Below are 20,750 nucleotides of genomic sequence, written 5' to 3' on the forward strand. Positions count from 1 at the left end.
AAACAAACAAACAAAAAACCAAAATAGATACTTCTTTCTTAATCTCTGTGCAAATGTTTCCTTCAGATTGGTGTGTAGGCCTTGGAAAGCCACGGTAGTGGGGAAACTGCCTGATCCTAGCACAGTGCCGTAGGAGGAGAGACGGGGAGGCGTGTGGAGGTGCAGGAGTGGTGCAGTGCTTCTTCCTCCTAGATGAGGCTCCTTCCCTAAGTGTGGACTCAGGTCTTTTTGTTCTGTAACCAACAGGAGGACTCACGAACGGCAGTGGAAGATACATCTCTGCTGCTCCTGGTGCCGAAGCCAAGTACCGCAGTGCGAGCAGTGCCTCCAGCCTTTTCAGCCCCAGCAGCACCCTTTTTTCTTCCTCTCGTTTGAGATACGGAATGTCTGATGTTATGCCCTCTGGCAGGAGCAGACTTCTGGAAGACTTTCGAAACAACCGGTACCCTAATTTACAACTGCGGGAGATTGCCGGGCATATAATGGAATTTTCCCAAGACCAGCATGGTTCTAGGTAAGGACCTGGCTTTGGCCCCCAGAATAACTAAAGTCTGTGCCCTGGATTCCATGCCTCAGATAGGAATACACCGCAGCACAGAGACGTGACTCACAGTATGCCTCTGCTGCGTCTCTCAGGGTTTGTTTCTGAGGGGATTTAGGCATGGAGATCTTTAGATGGCCACACGTTTAAAACATCTTAGTGGTCTGGACCATGGTTGTCTTTGAGCAACTTTTTTACTTTTATGAGCAAGTACTCTGTGTGTTTCTGCTCCACAAGAATCTTAAAATGCTGTTGTCTGCCTCTGGCTATGGTTGCACATAACCTATAATCCCAGTATCCATGAGACAGAGGCAGGGGGATTGTTACAAGTTCAGACATTTTATTGTACACTAATTACACCCATCTCTATGCATGAAGAATTAACCTTCCCAGGAAGCCCTGTGCATAGGTCAGCACTATAAGGCCTCTTGTGGAGGAGACAGTGTGGGTCCTCAGTTCCCAGGAGCACAGCAGGTCTAGCACTTGCTCTCATTCCTACTGCACCAGCAGCTGCCCAGAGGGTTGCACTGGGCCTAGAGACCCAGCGAGGTGAGACAGTGCCACTCACCCTCCATCCAATCAATCTCTGTTGTGGTTCTTCCTGTCTGTATTCAGGGAAACTCCTAATGGTTTCCCTGCTTTGGTGCTTCTCTTAGCTGCCTTCCCTGAGGAGTGGAGGACAGTGGAGACAGCAAGGATTTTCCTGAAGGAGTCAAGCAGGGGGGGCAATTCAGAAGATAATGAATGACTCTCTTTACCAGTGTGGGTTATAGAATGGGGTCAGGATGGATTCTGATGAGGGACTGCTATCTCAGCACTTGGGGAGGCAGAGGCAGGATGATCTTATGTTTGAGGCCAGCCTGGTCTACGTAGTGAGACCCTTAAAAAACAGGCAAACAAAACAAAACCCAGTGCATTTATTGGGCTCATGGTCCAAATGTTGCAGAACTTGTCTATCAAGTGATGCCCTCACATTGCAAGTCTCTCTGTGTGGTTTCATTGCCCCTTCACTCTGTTCTCCAGATTCATTCAGCTGAAACTAGAGCGAGCCACAGCAGCTGAGCGCCAGCTTGTCTTCAACGAAATCCTGCAGGCTGCGTACCAACTTATGGTGGATGTGTTTGGAAATTACGTCATTCAGAAGTTCTTTGAAGTATGTCTTTTTTTTTCCCCCCACACTTTGACTTTGAGAATCTTCAGAGCATTTGACTTTTGTTGGCTTTTTGAAGCACAAAAGCTCATTCCAGCCATTAAGGTCTTCTCAGAGAAGAGTGTTTTCAGTGTTTCTCCAGTTCCCGATCAGCCACCATTGTGCTCCTGGGTGTGTTAGATGACTTGGGAGTATGGTGTGATCACTGCTCCTACGCTCCTACGCTCCTACGTGAGACTCAGCACAGACTGTAGACCAGACTGGGCTTGAACTCAGGAATCCACCTGCCTCTGTCTCTGTCTTCCAAGGGCTGGGATTAAAGGCACGCACCACCCTGCCTGAGTGCATTAAGAGAGAGTGTTTTTTAAAAAATGTTAATATATGGGGATAGGGTGGTTGCCTGAAGAGGCTTGGGACATAAGATCCCTTGAAACTCGAACCAAGCGGTTGTGCTAGGAATCAAACTCAGGTCCTTTGGAAGCATGAAGCTTGTCATGAAGCTTGTCCTAAGTGCTGAGCCCCACTCTGCAGCCTTTACCTCAGTGTCCAGATGGTCACATTATAGTTTAGCAGCAGCATCACTGCAACGCAGTGTAAGCATGAGGAGCAATGGAAGGCAGCCCAGCCTCCGCTTTCCCACCATGCCCTGAGGCAGTGTGTGGAGACCTCCTTTGGCCTCGTCATCTTCTTTTGCCCATTAACTTGATTGAGTCTTTGGGAGTAAATTAGTGGTGAATATTGTCTGCTCCCTCTTTTAAGCTCAAATTTCAAAGACGGGGATTTTTTTTTTTTTTTAAGTTTTTATTAAGGTTATAATAATGCTATTGTTGTCATTTCTTATTGTCAGCAGCTTCAAGCTGTTGGATGATGCAGAAACACTGAGGGAGAAGATTAGGTCTGGGGACAATTACTGGACCTCTAAGCTTACCTGCTGCTAACATCTACAAAATCTCATGGCCTCTTATTTGTATGAAGCTTTAAGAGTGGCTCTTTCAGACTTTACCGGTTCACTTCCTCACAGATACTCAGCTGCTCTAAGAAACTGGCCTCTGTGCCTCTCTGATTCTCTCTTCGCTGCCATTATGTCACTGAGTTAGGGTGCTGTGCAGCTGGGTGTCAGAACAAATGTGGCGTGTGTGTAGTTTTGTGATTTAGAGCAAGCCAGAAATCTTCCCTAGACCCATGAGTGGAACATAGAGCTTGGATGATGATTGTATTCAAATGACTGCAAACAGCCAAGGTTGGAAAACAATTTTTGGGAGAACTTTAATTCTGTGCAATGTCACCTTTCAGGTTCCTTGGCTTCTCCTTTCACAGGTTTCTTGTTAATATCAACAGTCCTTGAAAGACACTAATCCATAAGAGTGTTGTGTGTACTTCACCTCACACTTGGCAGTCACTTGGCTTGCCTGCCACAGACCTTGCATATGTCTGCCTATGCATCACAATTAACTATATCACTCTGAGGCATGTGGAACCTTGAAGACGCTTCCATCTACTGGCTTTGAGTAACAGGTGTCTGGCTCCCTCCTTTCAGAAATGAATGTTAATGCTTTAATTCTTCAGGGCTCTTTAAGATATATTTGATTGTAGGCAGTAGGACAGCAAGAGGCGGAGGCTGGACACAACACAGGTTAAGGAGAACTTTGTTTTCTCTGGTCCTTCTCTTTTACTTAAGTAATAGTGTCTCTCATATACCCCGTCCAGTTTGGCAGCCATGAACAGAAGCTGGCTTTGGCTGAACGGATTCGAGGCCACGTCCTATCATTGGCACTGCAGATGTATGGCTGCCGAGTCATCCAGAAAGCTTTGGAATTTATTCCCTCAGACCAGCAGGTAATTGTAAGTTTCCTTTTCACTTTTCTCTTGGTGTCTCTGTGGTTTGTGCAGTGAACTGTGAAGACTGTCAGTCTGGAGCTTTGTGGTTTATGGTTGTACTCATGGCTTCCCATTGGCAGAGCAAGCAGGAATTGCCCGGTTAGTTCACAAGATTCTAGAGGATCAGATAGTTTGCAGCCTCATCTCTTTGGTTCCAGTGTAGCCTGAGTAACTGAATAAGGTAAATCTGCTTATTGCCCATAAGTGGCACCAAACATCCCAGCAAACCTGAACTGTAATTGAGCCCACGGGCCATCTTCCTTCACTCTTCCTCTTGTTCACTGGTCACATGCTGAAGCCTGCTTGCTGTGTGTCAGCAGTGGGCAGCATGGACATGACTAAGGCTGGGACCCTGCCTTCTCCACACTGTGGTGTACAGGAGCAGTGGGAAACAATGCTGCCCGTGGGGGAGGCCCTCACCCCCTCCACTGCAGAATCAAGGCTGGGGAGAGTTAGACAGGAGAAAGGGAACCGAGGCCCAAGCAGCTAGTTTCTGTGGATAGGGATGGATGGGAGGCCCACAGATAAGGAAGGCACACACACCACAGCTATTTGTGCCAGGTGGCACCAAGGCCCCTGGCCTGCACTCCTCAGCCTTGGTGCTCTGAGCTCCCTCAGCCTTCTCAGCGGTGGGGTTAACTGTTGTCTGGCGGTGATGACCCACTTGCCCTCACTGAGGACAAAGTTCGTTGGTGAGAACCTTTGATATGGACTCGTTCTGAGCCAGACAGGATCCCACCAGCTCTGATTCAGACCAATTCCATCATGTAGATGTGGCAGTTGAAGGCTGGTGGAGCCTGGAGCACTAGAGGCTGAGTCTCATAGCTAGGCGACTGAAGATGGGTGTGGTTGGAGACAGACCTGGGCCATATGTGCAGAACAGATAAGAAAGCACTGTCTAGTTGAGTGTGGGTGTACACAGTGGCGTCCTAGCACATTGGAGCCAGATGCTTGAGGAGTATCCCAAATTTGAAGGCACCCATAGAAAGCCATTCTCCAAGATCGGTGCTGTTTGTCATCACAGGCAGACCGAGGCTGGCATTTGCCATTCACTCAGGCATTATGAGTTTTAATAACCTCAGGGTTTTGTGGCTCAGTGAATTATCTTTAATTCTGTTGCTGGCGCCCCCCCCCCCCCCCCCAATCTTCTTTCTCTTCCATCGTGATAGCCACTTAACAAAAGTAACCAGCTGTTCTGGCCGTTGTATATGATGTCCCCTCTTCCCCTTCCTCACTGAGAAGGCCTTTGCCAGCTTTTCACCATTTCATGTCTTCCCCCAGAAGGGCTGTTGCTCTTCTTTGCCTCTCTGTCCTTCTCTCTGATTCTTCCTCTTCCCACTTTTGTGGCAATGTAGGGTTGAAGGTAGGGCTTTATACAGGTTGGCTAACTGCTCACCCCAGGCCTTGAAAGACCTGCCTTGGCGTATCATGAGACGCTGGGGTCGTGGCTTGTGCCCCCATGCAGAGTTGTTTCACTTGTCCTTTTTCTAGCTCTTTCTCTGTGGCACTTTGTTCTGAGGTGAGACTACTCTTCTGCTGTGGACTATGCTTTATTTTAGTAGACAAGTTTTATCAGTTCTGTGAGTATGTATCCCTGGCCAAAAATAAGGCTTTTTCTAGTGTTGGTTTAGTAAATGCTCCTTTGGACTAGGCCATAGTGAGTGTTGAGTGAGTGTCTTGATAGGGATGGATGTCTCATTTGCTCTGCAGCTCGTACCTCAGGGATGCAGTCACTGTTTGTGAGCGGTGCCATGTCACAGTGGCTGTGGCGTTCTCGCAGAAATACAAAGAAGTGCAGATAGAATCAACAGGGACATTGGGGAGCAGATGCCTGGCCAGCCAGATTCTGTGTTTCCATATAGACGATGTGAGGCAAGGAACGCCAGCATGCCAGGTCTTTTTAAACTCCCTCATATATGTCACTATGATGCCTTTCTCAGTGAGTCTAAGTTTATGAGTTGGATTAGTAATAACATGGCCCACTAATGAAATTTCCATATTAGGATCTTACTCAGTTCCCATTCTGGGAACAAACAACAGAAATGTATTATCTTTCCCTTCTGGAGGCAGGAAGAAGGTTCCAGTAAGAATCTTATCCATTGTTGTTGCACTCTGTGTCTATCTGTCATCTTTATTCACTGTTTGGACACCATTAATGAATTGAGAAAATCATTCCTATTGACTTTAATCAGTGGATAAGTCAGACACTGGGAGTCATAGTGTGACTGCTCTGAAATTTGTATTGTATCGCTTTTTGTCTTTCCCCATGTACCTTGGTTCTACCAAAGGAGCCCTTTGAGACGTGTTCCTGGCATGTCTAGGTTAACCTTAAACCTCTTGGGTTCTCTAACAGTCTTAATCTTCCTAGATGTGTACCGTCACCACCAATGGCTGTCTATAGATTGTATGTCCTGGCAAGGAGGCAGTCCTCCTGCCTTCACCTCTCATGTACTAGAATTACATGTTTTAATATGTTTTAAATAGGTAACTTGAGTTGTCAGTTTGTTTTTCTGTGGCTGGAAGAGCTGCAGGTAATTATGGAATTCTCAGGTGGTTGCCCGGCAAACACAGGCTGCATCATGGCGCTCCATTGCTTGGGTTTGAGGCTTGGAAGTCCAGATCTTTTTCAATAAGTTGTGTAATGTGTCTGCTCCCATGCTTCCTATGTGATCTGTTAAGAGGGAGCTAAAGCATACATTCTCAGCTCTTGGATCTTTCTAGATTAAGTGCTTATTAGTAATAGAAGCTTACATGGTTGTCAGGACACAAGTGTGTGGAATTGTCTGAGCTTTTCAGTCCTTCCTGCTTCATCACTTTTTTCCTATTTGAAGAGGACTTTGGTAGTTTTTAGGTTTTTAGAGTCTCATGTAGCTCAAGTTGGCGTTGATAAAACTGGCCTTGAACCTTTGAACCTGTTGCTGTGCTATCAGCACTCACAGTACAGGTTGTACCACCAAACCCTGGCGTGTTTTTAAAAAGGCTTTGCTAGGTGTAGTATAGGCTGGCCTAGAAGTTGCTATGTAGCAACTCCAATTCTGCCTCAGCTTCTAAGACCTAGAGTAGAGGTGTGTTCCACTGCACCCTGCTGGTGTCATGGTTTTGAAAGCCGGTTTTTAGAGCCTGGACGAGTCTTTTCCAAGTTTAATATCATTTTATGTCCCACCTGCTCTCTCACTCGCTGTGATGTTGCTTGGCTACCGTTGACTTTGGTTGTCATGGCTCTCTCTGTGCAGTGCTTGCTCCTTGGTAGGGGTGGGGACTGTTGGGATGTTTGCTGGCTGTGATTCTGCTTGGTAGGGAGTGGGGACTATCTGGATGTTTGCTGGCTGTGATTCTGGTGGTGCCTTCTCATCTTTGTCTCTAATAGAACGAGATGGTGCGGGAGCTAGATGGCCATGTCCTGAAGTGTGTGAAAGACCAGAATGGCAACCATGTGGTTCAGAAGTGCATTGAATGTGTACAGCCCCAGTCTTTGCAGTTCATCATCGATGCATTCAAGGGGCAGGTAAGTCACTTAGGGTCATGTTGTCCCCATGCGTTTATTTCACACTGCAGTCATGTGCAGTGGCATCCACCAGAACATGTGGTCAGTCTCTTCCCTTTACTCTCTGGGGTCTGCTGTTGGTAGCAGAACTGTTAAGATGTATTAATATCTGAAGGATTATGTTTCCCATGGCTAGTTTTTATTCTGAGTTTTCAAATCTTTTGTTACATAAAAAAATTAAGATAGAATCTTGCAGATCATGATTGATCACGATCTTTAACATAACCGGGCGTCTTTGCCTACAGCTTTCTGAGGGGGTGGGCCATGGTTGTGTGACGTTTACAGGACCCTCTCCTCCAGCACTGCACTGCTTTGGTGTTGAACTGGGTGGGGTCTTGCTGTGGAGCCCAGGCTAGGCTCAGCTTTGTAGTATTCCAGCCCTCCAAGTGGGTATAGCCATGCCTGGGCTAAAGTTGTTACCATATTATGCCATTATTTTTCTGAGTGGCTCTAAATTGAATATAATTGTTAGTTTCTTTGCCAAAAATAATAATTTCCTGCCTTGCTGTAGTTAATGGGATTGGGCATTAAACAAACTTTCTTTTTTGGGCATTTGAATCAGGACTTCTGTTTTTTTTAAAGGAGGAAATATTTCTCTAAGAAGTGCTTAAATGGAAGCATGGTTTAGAGTTTTTCCAAGACAGTTCTTGTTCACTTACAACATGCTTAAGATGACTCAGAGCCCAGGGCTAACATACGGGGAGTTTCAGGATTAGTGGAGGGGAGAGAGACAACGTTTGTTCACTGCAATGATGTGCGAGCTGGAGAGATGGCTCAGTAGTTAAGGTCACTTGTCGTTCTTGCAGGGGACCTGGGTTTGGTTCCCAGAACCCACATGACCACTCAGAACTATCTGTAACTAGTTCCAGAGGATCAGATACCTCTTTCTGGCTTTTTTGTATACACACATTTGTATATAATTTAATCTATAAAAACATTAAATTAATGACAGTATGCAGCAAAAGTAAAACAAAGGAGAAAAATGATTGCTGTGCTTATTTTGAGGGAGTGGTGAGGAACCAGTGACCTGCAGCTGCAGCCACACTGCTGTCTCCAGTCCAAGGCTTAAATGCCACCCCTTTGGAACCGCAAGAGCTGATGGCTAGGTTAGATAAAGAACTGTTGCAATCCAAGAAAATAGTATGTGGAGGGGAGAAATGGAGGAAAGGTGAATTAACATTTACAGAAGCTCAGATTGCCAGCTGATAGGGAAATCGTCTATTCCGTTCCTCAGGAGGGAAGTGAGAACGAGATCCAGATACTACAGGCAGTCCCCACCATGCATTGCGGAATGCTTCAGAAATGTGCTGCAGCCACTTTGAAAATTAAGAATATTGATAGTCTTAGATTTCAGTATTTGTATTTCTTTGATCTAGCATTTGGCTAATTATTGTATCTAGTGAAAGACCAACTTCATGTATTTTATATAGCATTAGGCACACTGAGGTAAAAAAAAAATTAAAAAAACAATATTCAGTGTAGATGTCTGTGAGCCACTGTCTAGGTTTAAAAATGTCATGCTCTGCCAGCAGCATGCTGGGTAGACATTCTAGACAGGGAACTCTGGAGACAGCCCTAGTCTTAGAGGATTTTTGTTTTGGAAACATGGTGCCCAGTGAAGTGGTTTTTTTTTTTTTTTTTTTTTTTTTTTTTTTTTTTCCTTTCTTTCTTTCTTTCTTTCGGAGCTGGGGATCGAACCCGGGGCCTTGCGCTTCCTAGGCAAGCGCTCTACCACTGAGCTAAATCCCCAACCCCTGTTGTTGGCGTTTTTATGTTCCTAATAAGTCCATATAAAAGATACGAAATCCAGATGTTATTTATAAGCCAAATGCTTAAATTGGGCAGATGTAGGGCTATTCCAACTCATTCCCCAGCTATCAAGCCCCTTGCTATTTAACTGTTTCTCCTGGCTCTGATCCATGGTGGCTTCCTCCTCTTTGGTCTTCTTCCTCTCCTCTCCCTCTACTCTCCTCTGGGACCTCCAGTTCCACCTTATTCCCTTCACTGCCCAATCACTGGCTCTATCCTTTTATTGACCAGTTGAATTGGGGAGAAGGTTCATATGACATCGCTTGAGTATGTGCGAGCATCATCTGCTCCTTGGGGGGGTCAACCATATCTTGAGGCACCAGTTTTAGCATTAAAATACAAGCTGCATCAGACCGACCCACCCACTGCAAGCTGTTGTAGATCGTGAGCAGGCAGTGTCTTTGCAGCGTTGCAGATAATAGGTGCAACTGTAGGGCCAGGCAGATAGGGAGTGCTCAGTCCACTGACACCTAAGGGAGGGAGGCAAGCACTTGGTGTGCTGTTGCTGCTGCTTATAGAAATTGTCATCTTTTCCCCCTTTGCTGTCCCGTGTCGTCCCCCCCCCCCCCCCCCCCCCCCCGAGCTGGGGACCGAACCCAGGGCCTTGCACTTGCTAGGCAAGCGCTCTACCACTGAGCTAAATCCACAACCCCCCTTTGCTGTTTTGAGGCAGGCTCTTACTATGTAGACATGGCTGGCCTTGAACCTCATGATACTCCTATCCTGGTTTTCTGAGTTCCGGGATTAAAGACATTAACTCTTGTGCTCCCATAAGTACTTCCATGCAGCTAGGAAAAGCCAGAATCAGGATCCTGGAGATGTAGGCTGGGGATGCAGCTCACTTGTGGGATACTTGCCTAGCACAAGAAAGAACCCCTGGTTCAATCTGCAGTACCACAAAAGTCAAGTCAAAATACGATCGTTAAATGCTTATGCACTTTGTTACTTGTTCTGAACCAAACAGCACCCTAGCCAGCATTTTGTGCAACGGTCTGTTTATGTGGAAGCATTTAGATTTAATCACTTCTAGTATGTAGGCTCCTTGGTGGTATGCCTGTATGCTACGAACACTCCACCAGTGAGCGGGCGCCTACTGGAACCTTCTTAGTTTTGCTACCCTGGCCTCCCTGGAGTAGATCTCCCCCTCTGCCTCTTGAGTGCTGAGATTAAAGGTGCTGGCCACATGTCCAGTTTATCCTCCTCCTCCTGTTTTCATTCTATCTTGTGGAAAGGCAGTTGGTTGACGCTTTTGATTCTTCTTCTTTTTTTTTTTTTTTTAAAACTTTTGGGGTGAGGGGGAGAAGTTGGTTTTTTGAGACAGAATTTATCTGTGTAACTCTGACTGACTGTCCTGGAACTCTAGAACAGGCTGTTGTGGAACTCAGAGGTGCACCTGCCTCCTGAGGAGTTTGCATCATCACCTTGCCTCATTTCCATTTCATTTGAGGCTTCCTGGAAAAGTTCGTTTCAGCTACTTTACCCGCTTGTTTGAATTTCTGACCGACATAAGTCTGTTGAGCTTATCTGTGATGCTAGGTGGGTGGGTAATGATGTGCCAGCACTGAAGCGATTGGCCTGGATCTGTCTGCTCTAGGTGTTTGCTTTGTCTACGCACCCATATGGCTGTAGGGTGATCCAGAGGATCCTGGAACACTGTCTCCCCGACCAGACCCTCCCTATCCTGGAGGAGCTTCACCAGCACACGGAGCAGCTCGTGCAGGTACTATGGTTTCCAGAGGAGGAGCTGCAGACTCTGGACTCCTGTGGGCCGACGTGTGTGTTTTCTCAGCAGAAAGCATTAGCATGTCATCAGTGTCCTGTAGATCTGTGTGTGCCATGAATATAGACAGTGATTCGAAACCATGGCCTGTGAGTGGGAAGTCTCCACTTCATTGCACACAAACCAAATGTGATGGTGGTTGACTCTCATACGATAGTGAACAACCCGAGTGTTAGAAAGACGCAGTTTCTATTAGAGGAAAACATTTCTTTATTCCCCAAACACTCCTTCCCTGATTCTAAAATAATTACAGACCTACTTTTTTGTAGTTAGTAATTTGTAAAAAGCCCAGCTAGAAAGTAAATCCATAAATATATAAAGAAAAATAGTCTGCTGTCTTGTAACAGTGCGTTCTTGTTTTGTATAACAGAGAAAAATTGTTACCAACTATCTATTTAAAAGTTCCTTGCAGGTTCCTTCCCATTCAGATGCACTTGAGTGCAGCTCTGTCATTACCCGGCCCTCTGCCTCTAAGAGCGATAGACAGTAATCAGATGGAGGACCCAGTAATCCACAGAACTGTTTTATGTATATTTTCTTTTCTCTCTCTCTTTTTTTTTTTTTTTTTTTTTTTTTTTTTTTGCTTCTCAAATAGGATCAGTATGGAAATTATGTAATCCAACATGTCCTGGAGCATGGTCGTCCTGAGGATAAAAGCAAAATTGTAGCAGAGATCCGAGGCAATGTACTTGTATTGAGTCAGCACAAATTCGCAAGGTGTGTGCTCTGGGGAGCAAGGATTGGGCAGCGCTTGAGCCGCAGATTCTGTTCCCTAAGTTCCTACACTTACTTGGCTGTATGTGCATGCGTGTGTGTGTGTGTCCATGTACACTGCACCATGTGTATGTATGGAAGCTAGGAGACAACCTGGGGGAATTGGTTCTCTTTTTTTTTTCCACCTTATAAGTTCTGGTTATCAAACTTTCAAATGTTGGAGTTTGGTTTTATTTTTATTTTTTAAGTATTGACTGCTGTAAAAGTCAAGTAGCATGTTAAGTGCTCTCTTTCTGCTCCTTTGCAGTTACTCTGGAAATCTAAGGGCTGTTTCTGACATGTCGTCCTTTGACCCCTGTTTGTTTCTTCCGTAGAGTGGGCATTGTGAGGTGCTCTCCACTCACCTCTCTTGGCCTGAGAGGGGCCATTTGTGAGACCTGCCCAGGCCTTCGCGTCTCAGCTTCAGGGTGGCGTGCTTGGGAAGCCCTGGCCTCCTGGGCCTTAGCTCTGTGGTCTTCTGACACATTCATTCTTTCTCACCGCTCATAGAACACAATACTGCTTAGTTTTGTAGTATTTTCTTCCCTGGAGCTTTTATGGGATTGGCTAGACAGATAGTCAATACTCACTCTTAATTAGGGAAACCCTTTAAAACCTTTTTTTTTTTTTTTTAGAATTTTGTGTGTGTGGTATATGTGTGAGTGTTCATGTACATCTTCCATGGTGCCCAAGTGGAGCTCAGATGGAGTAGATTAGTCAAAGCACTTATGTGTGACTTAGTCTAGAAAGGCTGGTAGGCCACGTGCCTTCAGGGGTCACCTTCAGAGTTGTGCTTCTGGAGTTTATGGTCTGCTTTCGGTAGGAGTGGCTTCTTTCTTGGTGAAGGTTTGGGACCTAGCACCCCTTTGTAAAGCCAACTTGGTACTTCTGGGTACTGGGTTCTGGGCTCACTGACAGTGGTCCACATAGCACACTCTATTGTTGATTTGCACAGCTTTGTGCTCATGGAACTGCGGTGAGGACACGTGCCATCTAATAAAGGCAGGCAGTTATTATAAGGAACTGCTCTGCTGGCGATTGGCCATCTGTGTGGCAATGAGGCATTTTTTACTGCTTTCCCAGATGATGTGTGTGAGGTGGTCACAAGTGCTGCTGGCACAGCACAGGGGGCCCTCTGTGCTTCTGAGCAGCTGACAGTGCTGTGGGACAACTTGAAGTTCCTTCACTGAGCCTGGACTGCTCCAAGTCCCAGTGTCTGTCGTTCATGGAAGCTGTAACCAGCAGAGTCATCCTAAGTCTTGATTATGTTGAAATAGTGATTATGAGCCCCCTGAGCTATGGGAGAGCTCTGGTGAACCTTGGGTGTCAGTTTGTTGGTTTCTCAAGTTCATTACTATCTCAGGTCAGCAGGTCCGGGCCCCTCTCCTGCAGCACTGGACACCCAGCATTTCTGATGAAAACATGGATCTTCAGAACCAGACCCTGGGGAAATGAGTCCTCCATGTGCATCCTGACAAATGGAGCCTAAGAGGGGATGTTTTCTGATTGATCTTCCCAATTTGTCTCATGACAGCAATGTTGTGGAGAAGTGTGTCACTCACGCCTCACGTACAGAGCGTGCTGTGCTCATTGATGAGGTATGCACCATGAATGACGGTCCCCACAGTGCCTTATACACCATGATGAAGGATCAGTATGCCAATTATGTGGTCCAGAAGATGATCGATGTGGCTGAGCCGGGGCAGCGGAAGATTGTCATGCACAAGGTAAGCAAACTGGGTATGAGCCCAGAGTTGACAGAGGACCAGACGGACCCTGTGTAGACAGAGAGGACAGCAGACAGTGGGCTTGGTGGTGTGCTGTGAAGACTTGTTGCGGTGTGGACTCACCGTGGTCTTTCTGTGCTTTCCATTCCTGCCCTCAGCTCAGTGTAGGGCTTTTGTTTCTGGGATTTTGTTTCTTTTTTAACTTTAATTTTCTTCATTTTTCTTTTCTCTTATGGGTATGGCTGTTTTGTCTGAGCACACACCTATGTGCTACATGTTTTTTTAGCATTTTGTTGAGTGTGGATGTTAGGGTTCATGTCTAGATCACACTGAGGTAGTTGGGTTTGATGACAAGTACCCTTTTCCCTCTGACCTATGCTGTTCATCCTGAAGAAGCTTATTTCTGGTTTTCAGATTCTGGGGCTTGACCCCAGGCCTGGAGCATGCTAGGCTAGCATTCTGCCACTAAGCCACATGCCCGGCCTGTGTTTGCGTGGAAGGGCTTACTTTGTTGCTGGCCTTAAAGTTGCTGGCCTTAAAGCGTAGGGTCTTTGATGCTTGATTGCAGGCACATGCTACACACGTCTGAGGTAAATCCCTCCCTGGTCAGATCATCAGTCCAGTAGGCAGCCTGTTTTCCTGTATTTCCTTTCCTCTTTTCACTTATTCCTGCTGTGTGTGTTTTCAGGGAGGTAAATCTGCTTATTGCCCATAAGTGGCACCAAACATCCCAGCAAACCTGAACTGTGATTGAGCCCACGGGCCATCTTCCTTCACTCTTCCTCTTGTTCACTGGTCACATGCTGAAGCCTGCTTGCTGTGTGTCAGCAGTGGGCAGCATGGACATGACTAAGGCTGGGACCCTGCCTTCTCCACACTGTGGTGTACAGGAGCAGTGGGAAACAATGCTGCCCGTGGGGGAGGCCCTCACCCCCTCCACTGCAGAATCAAGGCTGGGGAGAGTTAGACAGGAGAAAGGGAACCGAGGCCCAAGCAGCTAGTTTCTGTGGATAGGGATGGATGGGAGGCCCACAGATAAGGAAGGCACACACACCACAGCTATTTGCGCCAGGTGGCACCAAGGCCCCTGGCCTGCACTCCTCAGCCTTGGTGCTCTGAGCTCCCTCAGCCTTCTCAGCGGTGGGGTTAACTGTTGTCTGGCGGTGATGACCCACTTGCCCTCACTGAGGACAAAGTTCGTTGGTGAGAACCTTTGATATGGACTCGTTCTGAGCCAGACAGGATCCCACCAGCTCTGATTCAGACCAATTCCATCATGTAGATGTGGCAGTTGAAGGCTGGTGGAGCCTGGAGCACTGGAGGCTGAGTCTCATAGCTTGTTGATGTATGAAGGTGTTGTGAGGTGGACCTGATGTATGTAGGAACTGGAAGTACAGGAAAAGGGCATACAGTGATGAAGACTTGGGGACCAGAGAGAAGACTCACTCACTCACTCACTCACTCACTCACTCACTCACTCAATTTATTTGTTTATTTATTTATTTATGGAGCTGAGGACCAAACCCGGGGCCTTGCCCTTGCTGGGCAAGCGCTCTACCATTGAGCTAAATCCCCAACCCCCGAGAGGAGACATTTCTTTCTTTCTTTTTTTACTTTATGTGTATGCCTCAGCATGAATATATGAACATCAGAGGACAGCTTACTTGATTTCTTTCCTCCTACCATGTGGGCTCTGAGGATGGAGCCTGCAGGTTGTTGTCAGGCTTAGTGACAAGGCCTTTATCCATGGAGCAATCATTCAGACCCAGGACTGTGCTTTAAATAACTCTCCTGCTCCTGCAGCACTGCTGTAACTTCAGCTGGTGGTGTTTGTCAGACCGAAGAGAAGTGGTCAGTAGAAGCTGGAATCAGGAGGATAGGGACAGCCAGGACTGTCTGCATATAGTTAAGGTGTGGGGGTGGGAAAGAGCGGGGATCCCTTTCATGTCTTACTAGTCAAGTTAAAAATGGAGTGCAGGAAGGCTGGGGAGATGGAAGGGAGTGGGAGGGTTAAGAACGGAGAAAGCCAGATTACACTTAGATTGGGGGTGTATGCAAAGCAAGGGCACTTGAGTCTGGGAGAAGCTCTTGGTAGGACTGGGTTCCTACCATACCTGGGGGTGAAGTACTCGTGGTTCCTTTGGATAGGCAAACTTGGGAAGGTATGTAGAGTGCTACCTAGAACTCAGGACAGTTTGTTACCATCCAGTATCCCTGTAGATACCTGGATGGAGGTGTGCTGTTTCCTGGCCTATGTAGGTTCATTGCAATTTCCACAGCTTTTTGGCCCTTCCCTTGCTCTGAGCTTGCAGTTGATGAGGCTAACTGCTGATCTTGTAGGCTTCAGGATGGGCTACCACCCATCTCCTTTGGCATGGTACTCCTTGAGATGATTTGGGGTTGGGAACACAGATTAATATCTGAGCAGAAGGGGAGTCAGCACTGTAGCTCCAAGTGAGGTCCCCTCTCTGGGTGCACAGGAGTAGATGCAGGGCATGAATGGCCACAGGGGCGAGCAGGGCTCAGGATGGAGGAGTGAGGGATGGAGGCTGGGGGCCCGGGAGTGAGTGATGCCAGAGATGTGTCATGAGTGTTGGGAGAGCGAGTTTCTGGGTTTCGATACCTGTGCTATTCCTTATCCCTAGTTTATCTTTGGAGAAACGACAGAGCTGTCATCTTTGAGCTGCACTGGCACGTGTCCATCCTCTTCATTTGTTTGTCCCTTTCTATTTCTTTATTATATCTTAGTTGGGGTTTCTATTGCTGTGAGAAAGCACAATGACCACAAGCAACTTGGGAAGAAAAGAGGTTATCTCATCTTAAAAACTGCTTAGCCTGCTCTATTGTTGAAGAAATCCGACAGCAGGAACCTTGAGGCAGGAAGTGATGTAGAGGCACTGGAGGAGCCCTGCTTGCTGGCTTGGCTTGTACAGTCTGACTACTGCCCTGGGGTGTACCACCCACCGTGGGCGGGCCCTCCATCACACAGCAGTCAAAAGAATGTACCACAGCCCTGCCGCAAGGCAGCATTTTCTCAGTCAAGGTTTCTTCTAAGGTAACTAGCTTGTATCATGTTGACATGAAAAACTAGTCAGCACAGTCAGCCTCTTTTCAGCTTAACAATCATACTGCTTTTAAAGCATAGCCTTTCCTTTCTTGTTCATCTCCAAGATCTTATATTAATATTAACCTCACAATATAAAAACATTTCAATGTTTAAAGCCCTGCGGTCTTTACAAATACTTCAAAAATTCAGTTTCTTTAAAATATCCAAGGTCTCTTTAAAAGTTCAAGCCTATAAAATATTCATAGTCCCTAAAACTCCAAAGTCTCTCAACTGGCTCCTGTAAAAGCAAAGTAAGTTAAATACTTTCTTATCCCAAGAGGGCAGCGTAGGACACAGTTGCTCAGAGCAAACCCAAGCCCAGCAGTATAAGGCTCAGTGCCAGAGCTCTGGACTGCACCAAGGAACTTTTGGGGTTCCTCCAGAGGGCTTGGACAGCCCCCCACAACCCACATCGTTGTCTCCTAGGGTTAGGCAGGCTTTACTGCACACAGCTGCTGCTGTCATGGGACCAAACAGCTCAGTCAGTCATCGGGGTCCAGAGGGAGGGAGGAATGTTAGACAGTTAGACAGCATTGTGACGTGATTCCAGCCAGTGCTGAAGCGGGTTTCTTTTTTTTTTCAGTCTGTATTTATACCATTCTAGGTGTATGCAAAGAATAGTCAGAAACAAACAAGGCAATAAACAAAGCCCCATGGTCAGTGTGTCTAGGGGTTTATCAGGATGACCGAGATAGAAGGACTACAACATTTCCTCAGCTGCATTCATCTTGAGCGTTGTCCTAGCCCAGTGTAAATATTCTTGCCAATGTCCTTGAAGCAGCATGAAGTGCCCCACACTGAGCATCATCCCATGGCACTGGCATCTCCAAAATGCTGGGGTCTCTCTCTGTAGTGGCCTCCACCTTTACCAATGACCTCTCCTGAGGATTCTTCATGGATTCTGAGCTGCCATATTGTTACCAAGCCTCAACTTCTCTCATGACTCCTTCAGTCTTAGGCCTTCTACTCACTGAGGCTGCACTTCATCAGCGGCTCCTCTTATCCTCTCACACTGCCAAGCTTCAATTTTTCTTCAGGACCTCTTAGAAGGCAGTTCCACCTAGAAGAGACTCTACTTATACATTACCATGGTTGGCTGCAGCATGAGGAGCCTATTGGCTCTTTTGGGGCTCAGCTTCTGTGTACTGACCCTGAGGAAATACTCTGGGAAAATTTGCTTCACTGATGCGGGTCTCTTCCTAATCGCAGTCCCAGCTGACCAGTATCAGTTGTACCAGCAAAGCAAAGATTTCATGTTAGTGGTTAATTGCAGATGTCACTTGAATGCCTGATAGAGTCTTTGTTTCCCTCAAAAGCCTGGCAGGCCAGTGCTCTTTTGTCTGTACTGCCTGCACGTCCTCTTCAGGCGCTGCCACAGCCCTCCCTAAGACATGGTCTTGTCTGCCACAGCAGTGTCCAGTTATGTCGTAGTTAGTGTTTCGGCTGTAAACATCACCCAAAGCAGCTGAGAAGGAAAGGATTTGTTTAATCTTACCGTTTTTCTATCATCCAAGAAAGTCAGGAACCTGTTGACATGGGCTGATTTCAGAAGTCATGGAGAGTGCTGCTTCTTGGCGTGGTCCCAGTAATTTGCTCAGCCTGCTTTCTTATAGCACCCAGACTCACCAGCACACGGTGGCACCACTCACAGTAAGCTGAGCTCCTCCCACATCAATCATCATCAAACAAGAAAATGCCACAGGCTTGTCCACACACAGCCTAGTCAGATGAGGGTATCTTCTCAATTGAGTTTTCCTCTTCCAAAATGACTCTTGTAAAGTTGACATAAAAACTAGCCAGTGCCATTGGTCAACTGGAAACAATCCTGTGCCCTGGAGAGGCAGGCATCCGATGGTGGTGAGTTCAGACAGATGGTTTCCCCAAAGGAAACCCCACCTCTCAGGACAGCCTGGCTTTCTATGTGTCTGTGGTAGGTACTGTGCAGTCAGCTGGCATGTGCTGTTCTGTCATGGGTGGGTGGGTGGGTTGGTTCTCTGTTTTGTGTCAGTGTTTAGGTAGGGCAAGAGCTCCTGTCTTTACCTCACCAACTTGCTAGCAATAAGAGGACAAAAGTACCTGTGTGGGATGAGACACCATGTATGTGCACTGTGGAGTCTGTGTCTGGCTGGGAAGGTGCTGGAGACACCTCGGGACTCTCTGGCCAGTGTAACACCCACACTATCTTCTCCAGATCCGGCCACACATCGCGACTCTTCGGAAGTACACCTATGGCAAGCACATCCTGGCCAAGCTTGAGAAGTACTACATGAAGAATGGTGTGGACTTGGGGCCCATTTGTGGTCCCCCTAATGGGATCATCTGAGCAGTGCACCCATCCCTGTCCCGCTGACCTCACTGACCCTGGCAGATCCAACCAGCAACCAGAGATGCCCAGCTCAGAGTCGAAAGTGGGCGATGGTTGCTCCGGGATTGCTCCCTCCTCCAAAAATGGAATCGGATCCACTTGTGGAAAGGCCTTTGTAAATTTCATTTTATTACACATAACATGTACTAATTATTTTTTTTAATTGACTAATTGCCCTGCTGTTTACTGGTGTATAGGAACTTGTACATAGGTAATCAGTGTACATGAGAGGCCACATGCTTTGTTCAATGTTGTATCTATATTCCACATGTGGACACTTTCAGGGTGGTTGGTTTAACAAAAAAAGTTTTAAAAAAAGACAAAAAAAGGTTTTTAACTCATTTGCCTTGTGGCAAGTTTTGCAAATAGCTCTTCCCCACCCCATTTTATTAAAAAAAGAAACCTGAGAAATTTGAATTTTAGTTAAATAATCTCAAACTGGCATTTAACACTGTTTATAAAATATATATATATATATACATATATACATATGAAATGGGAACGTTTCCGAGTTGCTAAAGCATCAGCCTGTGATACGGAGTTTATGACGCTCTTTGGAGATGACCTCATGCTGAGGGAGGTGGTAGCTGCAGATCCAGGAGGAGCGGGAAGCACAGAGACAGGCCGGAGGCCAGTGGGCATGGCCACTTGCTCTATGGGTTGCCTTCTGTGAACACTGGGAAGCAGAATCTGATTATCTAGCATGAGAGAACCCAGCTCTGCTCCTGGTCTGGCTTCTATAGATACATAGTGTATACTTGTGTAGACTTTGCATATATACGGATTTGTAGTATTTTCCTGTTTTGATGTCTAATCTGTATCTATAATGTACCCTAGTAGTCGGACATACTTTTGATTGTACAATTGTACATTTGTATACCTGTAATGTAAATGTGGAGAAGTTTGAATCAACATGAACACGTTTTTGGTAAGAAGAGAACCGGCCAGCCCGTGCACTCTGTATATCCCACCTTTTATGGTTGTAGCAGATAGTGTTGTATATTGTAAATTGTAATTTCAAACAGAAGTAAATTTTTTTCTTTTGAAGGAATAAATGTTCTTTATACAGCCTAGTTAATGTTTAAAAAGAAAAAATAGCTTGGTTTATTTGTCAGCTAGTCAAGACGGTAGTGAGAGCCTTTCTAAATGTTACTTCAGATGATTCAGTTCACACTAGTGTTCCTTTTTTTTTTTTTATCCTAAGAAAAGGTAATGTTTCGCTTATTTTGTGACAGTCAAAAGGATGTGCAGAAGTTTCGCCTGCCCCTTCCCTGCTCACCACCTCCCCTTGTAAAGTGACTCACCCTCCGTTTTGTACAGATGAGCTGTATTTTGCATTTTGTCTACTTGTAAGTGAATGTAACATACTGTCAATCCTCGTTTGAATATAGACTGTAACACTACACGGTGTACATTTCCAGAGCCTTGTGTATATTTCCAATGAACTTTTTGCAAGCACACTTGTAACCATATGTGTATAATTAACAAACCTGTGTATGCTTATGCCTGGGCAACTATTTTTTGTAACTCTTGTGTAGATTGTCTCTAAACAATGTGTGATCTTTATTTTGAAAAAAATACAGAACTTTGGAATCTGAATTTGTATTGCTCTCACTTCTCTCAAACCTGCTCAGGTGAGCCCTGCTCCACCCTGCCTCTGCTGCTCCAGGGTTGCAGAGGAAGGGTAGAAGAGTGGAGTGGAGCTGGGGGATCAAGCTGATGACTTCTGAGCCTAATTCGACCTGAGAGGTTGAGTTCAGTTTGCCTCATGTCTGGTTTTGCAGTGTTTTGTGATAGTCTTTTCCTGGGGATAGACACACACACACTTGCTCACCCCAGAAAGGGAACCCATCTCGGTGAACCAGTGAATTTTTATTGGGACACTAACAAGAGGGGTTACTCACAGCTGCATCCTAGAGTGCCCCTGTCCCCAGCCCAGGCTGTAGCCCTGGGGCTCTCTGCAGAGCATGTGAGCAGTTCCACAGTCAGAGCCTTTCACAAAAGCTGGGGAGAAGCCTTGAGAATCTTCAGCTTCTGCTTTCCTAAATATGAGCTTTTGTTCACCTGAGTCTCATGAGCCTCCCCTCCCTGTGAGGG

General features: G+C 46.3%; 1 protein-coding gene and 2 non-coding genes across 53 annotated transcripts in view; all 3 read left to right on the forward strand.

Moving 5' to 3' along the window:
• Positions 1 to 20,252, forward strand: part of Pum1 (pumilio RNA-binding family member 1) — a 117,239-nt gene extending 96,987 nt beyond the window's left edge. For 26 of the 51 annotated variants that reach the window (NM_001437075.1, XM_087550008.1, NM_001437076.1 and 23 more), the window contains 8 exons: positions 247 to 514; positions 1,565 to 1,694; positions 3,399 to 3,527; positions 6,937 to 7,074; positions 10,517 to 10,642; positions 11,298 to 11,419; positions 12,990 to 13,182; positions 18,480 to 20,252. In NM_001437075.1, coding sequence (NP_001424004.1) covers positions 247 to 514; positions 1,565 to 1,694; positions 3,399 to 3,527; positions 6,937 to 7,074; positions 10,517 to 10,642; positions 11,298 to 11,419; positions 12,990 to 13,182; positions 18,480 to 18,611 — 1,238 coding nt within the window. In that variant the 3' untranslated portion in view covers positions 18,612 to 20,252. Of the gene's footprint in view, positions 1 to 246; positions 515 to 1,564; positions 1,695 to 3,398; positions 3,534 to 6,936; positions 7,075 to 10,516; positions 10,643 to 11,297; positions 11,420 to 12,989; positions 13,183 to 18,479 lie in introns of all 51 variants that reach the window. The other 25 variants (NM_001437073.1, NM_001108684.2, XM_087550011.1 and 22 more) reach the window with 1 other exon arrangement.
• LOC120103258 (small nucleolar RNA SNORD103/SNORD85) lies at positions 4,215 to 4,297 on the forward strand. The gene has a single exon (XR_015621546.1). It is a non-coding gene; the product is annotated as a small nucleolar RNA SNORD103/SNORD85 (small nucleolar RNA).
• Positions 14,339 to 14,421, forward strand: LOC120103259 (small nucleolar RNA SNORD103/SNORD85). Its single transcript, XR_015621547.1, has one exon. It is a non-coding gene; the product is annotated as a small nucleolar RNA SNORD103/SNORD85 (small nucleolar RNA).
• Positions 20,253 to 20,750: the final 498 nt, after the last annotated feature.

This window comes from Rattus norvegicus, chromosome 5, assembly GCF_021556685.1.
Source record: "Rattus norvegicus strain SHRSP/BbbUtx chromosome 5, alternate assembly SHRSP_T2T, whole genome shotgun sequence".
NCBI lineage: Eukaryota > Metazoa > Chordata > Mammalia > Rodentia > Muridae > Rattus > Rattus norvegicus.